The sequence below is a fragment of the Propithecus coquereli genome, unplaced genomic scaffold (assembly GCF_000956105.1).
Source record: "Propithecus coquereli isolate 6110/MARCELLA unplaced genomic scaffold, Pcoq_1.0 Scaffold70, whole genome shotgun sequence".
NCBI classification, from domain to species: Eukaryota; Metazoa; Chordata; class Mammalia; order Primates; family Indriidae; genus Propithecus; species Propithecus coquereli.
The window spans coordinates 4,343,707-4,350,245 of record NW_012153063.1 but is presented as its reverse complement, the minus strand read 5'-3'; the positions used below and the strand labels follow the sequence as shown (position 1 = coordinate 4,350,245).

Here is a 6,539-nt window from a genome sequence, read left to right as displayed (position 1 = left end):
TTGTTTCCACTTTAAACCAACACCATATAAATCAATCAACTAATCAATCAAAATTCTTCCCTTGCTTTCTCCTTAACAGTGGTTGAAGTTGGCTGTCAAAAATGTGTTACATAAATTAAGAGAAGGAACTTTATATAGAGGAAAAATTATATTGCTTGTTATAGACTGAATACTTGTGTTCTCCCCAAATTTATATGTTGAAACCCTAACCCTTAATCTGATGATATTTGGAATGGGTCTTTAGTAGGTAAATAGAGTTAAATGAGGTCATGATGGTGGGGCCCTGGACCAATAGGAATAATAAAAGACACAAGAAAGCATGCTTTTTCTCTCTCTGTGTATGCACAAATAAGAGGTCATGTGAGCTCATACTGAGATGGTAGTCACCTACACGCCAAGAGAATAAAACCAAACCTGCCAACATCTTGACCTTAGACTTCCCAGCCTTCTGAACTGTGAGAAATAATTTCTGTTGTTTAAGCCACTCAGCCTATGGTATTTTGTTATGGCAGTCTAAGTACACTAAGACACTACGCAGCTCAGACTCTGAAAGTCTTGAGAAAGAAGCTATTCTTGGTGTCAGACAGAATTATGGCAACAAAGTATATCTGAAATGTTCTCCTGCTGAAATAACATGATCAGAGAATTAGCTCTAACATCGCTTGGATGGCAATGGTTCTTGGCTTTAGAATACCCGTTCCATCTAACTGTTTCTACTAATGCCTCTGAGAACCTACAAGAGATTTCTACACTCACCACTTTCTTGCCATAGTGACTAGTTGCTGTTCTCTGTCAATAAATTGCTGGCAAACAAGCATTGGAAAGATATTAGGAGCAACATTTCATGAAGACACAAAAAGTGGTTCAATCATACCTTCTCTTGGTTCTTATCATTTTTCTCATAAGGTCCACCTCCACCTCCTCCACCTCCTCCTCCATCACCTCCTCCACCTCCTCCATCTCCACCTCCTCCTTCTTCTCCTCCACCATCTCCAGCTCCACTAACTGCAGGGCCCCCGAATCCACAGGTGGAACTTCCAGATACTCCTTTGAACTGGAAAGTTCCCTCACTTGGTCTTTTTTCCAAAGTCTCATTTTCCTTGTTTTCACTCTTCTTTCTATTTTTTTCTACACAGGGCACCACACCAAGTTGAAGCAAGCATTCCACAATGTTTAGTGCCACATCACAGATGCGAGAGCTGATGTCATGGTTAAGGACAAGATAAACAGCTTTCAGAACCACCTGGGGAAGGCAAAGATAAATACAGGATGATATAGTTACCTGCTCTCCCTCTTCCTAAATAGATTTCGTTACTCTGTTTAACCCATTTCCTTAGGCTATTCTATGAACTTGGGCATAAATGATTCAGATAATTTTTAAATTTTCCTATGTTGGTTGCATTGGAAACTTGTGTATGTGCTTAATATAGACTATAAATCACCCAAAGAATTAAAAATGCATACATGTATTATCTCACTTAACTCTTTCAAAACTTGCCATGACATAGACAATGAATGGGAACACCGAAGCATAATGAGTTAAGTACAAAATATTTATATTTGCATGTTTAAATTATGTCCCTCTATTGATTTTAATATTTAAATTATTTGCTACACCAGGTTCCCTAATGTGTAATAAAAATTTAGTGAAATATAATTGTAAAATGCAACAACCCTTTCATTTGCTAATAACTACACTCAAGACAGGCACTCTTGAGAAAGCAAGCTTAAATCTTTTAAGAAGTTCTATTCATTTTTTCTGGCTGCACAGGAGGTTTGTAGTCCTGTTGCTTATACAATAAAAGAAAATAAATGAAGAATTTTTTATGCTCATTCTAGAAAAATGGGACATAGCACACACATGTATAATTATATACGTGTATGCGGGATTCACTGTAGTTTTGTATTATGAAAATATTCTGAGATCAGATCAAATCTAATGCAATGCCTGAAAAAAAAAAAAAGGAAAGGTGTATCTATGCTGGTTGACACACTTGTGAAATTTTTTGTATGAGTAGCTTTTTCACTTTAGGGTTCAATATTTCTAGGAATCTATATGCCTATTTTACCCAACGTTGTAAAAATTGGACCAAAGAGTCAATATCTTTCAAACTTTGGTAAGAAAAATTCTTGCTCCTTACCGAAAGATCAAGCATTCCATTCTTGTGGACAAAGTTATTGGTCCCATCAATATGTTCTGTGTCCTCCAAGTAGCTGTAGTTTATGCAGGAGTCTGTGAGGCTTCGGGGCAGGTTTGCACATGCCAGGGGTTCGTGTGGCATCTCTGGGATAGGCACCTGGTTACAGAGCTTCCTCATGTGCTCACTGAAAAAGTCTGCATAGCCCACGTTGAATGACGCTAACGTGGTATTGAAGGTTGCAACTGTGATAGTGGAGATCTGGGATCGCACTAATAAAGTGAAAGCAACGTCTTAGTTTTCCCTATATTAATCTGCAACATCAGACAATTATGCTATTATTTAAATCATGGTCACAATCAGAGCTGTAGCTTTTGTAAATATTTGATTTATAATCTCAAAGCTATTCTCAACTCCCATGAAAAACACAAAAGCCATTAAGGCCATATAATATGTGGTAAATACTGCAGGTTATAGAAGAATGTGAATTCCAACTGGCTTCCTTAAGGCTGAGGTTAGGATTTAACTTTTGTCTAACATCGACTTAGTTTAGTTGATCATCATAGGAAGATTTTACCCACCGGTTTATGACAGATCATATTGATATAAACTATTTATCTATAATATTTGTTTTTATCTACTGAATTATGGAACAACAAATAAGAATAATTTCTGTCTCTTTTGGTTAAAAGTAATGGAACATAAATTTGTTGTGGTAGCTCATAGATGTTGTTGAATATTTGAAATAAAGTTCAGGGAAGAGAGGGATTAAATTTATGCTTCTATGAGGGCATAAGAATAAGAAATAGAATCATTATTCTGTTAAAAGATCAAAATGAGAGCCTGTCTTGGATTCTATTCAGAGACACGTGTTTGCTCCACATAAAGCACATAAGGCACTTATCTGAAATAGAAACTGCCCGAAAAAAATCGGTGGCCTTGGAAAGCAGTGACTTTCCTCCTGTTGAAGGTGTACAAGCTGTTCAGAGGGATCTCATAGAGGGGATTGAAGCATGGAATCTGCATGTCTTCCAACATCCCTCTTAGCCCTGTGGCTCTATGACCTTCTGAAAACAAATCTGAATGGCTTGTCCTTGCTCTTCCTCTGAGAGGTATGGTATTTATAGTGTGATGTCAAATAGCTGTTGCTACGAAGGATGTGCTAAGAATGGTTAACGAGTACATTACCAAGCAATATAATACAATAATGCAAGTTTTCAAAAAACATAAGGGAGCAGATTATAATGGAAATAGAACATGGAGTAAGAACAGGAAACAAAACAACAGAAAAAGAAACCCGAACTCCTGCCTGCAGGCCTCACCTCCTACCTACCTTCCTTGACGGTGTTTTCTCCATGGCTGTTGGAGTGGTCCGGCAGGTCGCTCACCAGAGTGTGATGGGAGTGGGAGTGCCTGGCGCTCAAACTCTCCATCTCAGTAGCTGCATCCGAACTGCCCCGCCGGGTCAATTTCCCTGGAATAAACAAGAGCACCCATGAGAGGGTTTTCAGATTGGAAAGATTGCTCAGATTTTGCCTTTCCCAAGGACAGAAACGAGAGTGAGGGGATATTAGGAAGAGCATGAGGCAAAGACAAAATGGCAAGAATTGAACTTGCCTTGGGGATATTCGGGTCAGGATGATTGATGAAGCTGCCTGTGATAAGGTCAGCCCCGATCTAAACCAAATGTCAGAAACCATCTGTTGTGGCCCAGGTAGCTGTCAGCTCCTGATTTTAAGCTGGCCTTCTTAATATGCCATCCAGAAAGAAAAAAAGATATTTTTTTCTTTGCTTTGCTTTTTCCTTTTTTTTTTAAAATATCAGAGTTAAATAAAAGTCTGTCTTTAGAGTCACAAAGAAAGTTAACACACAGAGCCCTCTAACGCCATATTTCTACCTCTAGAGTGACCTAAGAAATAGGACAGTCACCTATCTAATTATACAGAATGCTTGCAAAATTAATTCAATTATCTGCATTTCTTTGGCTGTGAAGACACAGCATTATTTTGGTATTGGGGAACCTGTAATTGGGCCAAAATTTCTTTACTGAACTGCTCGAGGAAGATCCAGGTTTGCCAGGAGCCCTAGATCCCAGTCCTAAACAGGTCACCCAAGCTCTGCCCTACTTTGGAAGGACTTTGTGATCACCTAAAATGGTGGTTTGCCAGCCTCCTTTTTCAATGCTTCGCCTGTCTTCTCCAAGCCCAGAGAAACTTCCAAAGGAGAATGCACTGCGGGTGGGGGACACATCCAGGTGGTCCTCATGGAGCAGGAATGGTACTCCCATTCTCCGAGGTCTCCTCTTCCCTGTGTGGTGGAATGGAATGGAGCCTTTCCTCTCTCGGTCTTCTTTGCGGCTCTTGAACTACAGTGATGAGAGATGAAGGAATAGGCACAAAGCAAAAGAAAGGTTATCGTTTGCTTCCCAAGGGGCTCCATGATCTACAGTAAAATACAGGAAATGTTCCCGGAAGAGGAAACCCAGAAAGTCACTGAATATCATCCAGTAGAAATGGGAGAAATTTCCACATGTTAAAAAAGCAAAAGAAACTAAGCAGAAGGTTATATATTCCATGGGTCTTTCTCCAGGGTTGGGTGAGAAGAGTGGTTCTCAAAGTGTGGTCCCTGGACCAGCAGCATTAGCATCACTTGGGAACTTGTTAAAAATGCAAATTTTCAGACATATTGCATCAGATCCTCAGAAGGTGATGTGTGTTTTAACAAGCATGGTAGGTAATACTGATGCACACTAAAGTTTGCAAACCACTGGGTTAGGGTATAAGAATCCCTGAGTCACCACTTAGATCAGCCTATCTCTTTCCACTCTGTTTTTCAAGATTGAGATTCATTGCTTCAGTCAGCCAACTGCAAATGTACGCCACTGCTCACAAGAAGAGTCAGAAAAGATACACTGGTACAAACCCATTATTCCTACCAGTCAAACAAGCTCAACATCAAGTGTGACTAAGAGTTTAGAACTGTTTGGGAAGCTTTCAAAATATACCAATGCATGGGCCTAAACTTCAGCAATTCTGATTTAATTCGTCTGGGATCAGGCCTAGAAACTTATATTTTTAAAGGCTTCTTAAAAATTCTTATTGCAGCCAGTATTGAAAACCTCTTTTTTCCCCCTCAAATGATCAATGTTTTCAGAAAAACTATGGCCATTGCCTATTGTTGTATTCTCAATGAAGGCAGACCTAGCTGCTTACTTAGCAACACTATGAGCTCATAGATAAGTTAATATGTTCTGTGTTCTTCTTTGATATAATTAAACTAATAATTTTGAAAAAGAGAAAAAACACTACATATATATTAGTCTACACATATTATTTTCTATTTGATTATCTCCATACACTTACAGAAGAGAAAAGTGGAGTGGTGGATTCAAAAGAGTTCACTATTTAGCTAGAAGACCTACTTTTGAGTCTGGGCTCAATCTTTGGCAAACTTCCTAAAGTTTCTCAGGGTCATTTTATTATCTGCAAAGTGTGGAGAATAAAAATCTCATTGATTTTAATGAGAACTATTTATATACAGTACTTGACAAAATGACTTGACCCCTAAGAAGGTAAGTTACCATCACTGCTACCATGGCTACCTCCCCACCACACGACGCCAAGTGCTTTACAAACAGCATCAAGATTGACCTTTTTGACAACTCTGAGGAACATTGAGACTAGGAAGCATACTCATACTCACAGAGGGCCTTGCACAAGGCCACGCTGCAAGCCAGTGTTACAGCCAGGAGCTGAGGTCCGTTTCCCACTCCACTCAACACTATGATATGACCCAGAAACACCTCATGCCCCACTGACTTTTTAAAATTACCAAAATATCAAAAGCATCAGCAATTCTACTTACCTTCTTAAAAATGTTCATGCCCAGGTCTGAAGAAAGATCTGGGACTGCAGACCGACGCAGATTGGTCAGCGAAACCTTGGAAAAAGCCTCGGGGCTAAGAGATTTCTCCTCCTCGTTACACTTCATGGTGAGGTCCTTAATAAAGGTAGACAACAATCAGGACTTAGGACTTCATATCTAAATACTTTTCTTATTAAAATTTCACATTTTTAATAGGGATATGCCTACTTTTTTAATATCTATGAAGTATTTAACCTGCATATGTGGACTTTTAGAATCCAAATTCTGCTACCGAGAAGATATATTTCATATCAATTCTAACTTCTGTTTGGAGTTTTCAGAAGTGAGGCTGTGCAGCCCTGGATTTAGAATGCTAAGAAAATAGGGAGACGACGGATCTCTCTTTTTTTTTCTTTCTTTCTTTTTTTTTTTATTTCAGCATGTTATGGGGGTACAGATAATTAGGTTACATATGATGCCCTTACCCTCCCTCCCCCGCAAGTCCGAGCTTCAAGTGTGTCCATTCCCCCGGAGGTA

General features: G+C 39.1%; 1 protein-coding gene across 1 annotated transcript in view; it reads right to left on the bottom strand.

Annotated features, from left to right (window-relative positions):
- Nucleotides 1–6,539, bottom strand: part of UNC80 (unc-80 homolog (C. elegans)) — a 242,259-nt gene that overhangs the window by 202,562 nt on the left and 33,158 nt on the right. The window contains 5 exon segments of the mRNA XM_012661211.1: nucleotides 875–1,243; nucleotides 2,142–2,410; nucleotides 3,472–3,612; nucleotides 4,287–4,503; nucleotides 6,003–6,137. Of these exon segments, the coding sequence (XP_012516665.1) occupies nucleotides 875–1,243; nucleotides 2,142–2,410; nucleotides 3,472–3,612; nucleotides 4,287–4,503; nucleotides 6,003–6,137 (1,131 nt within the window).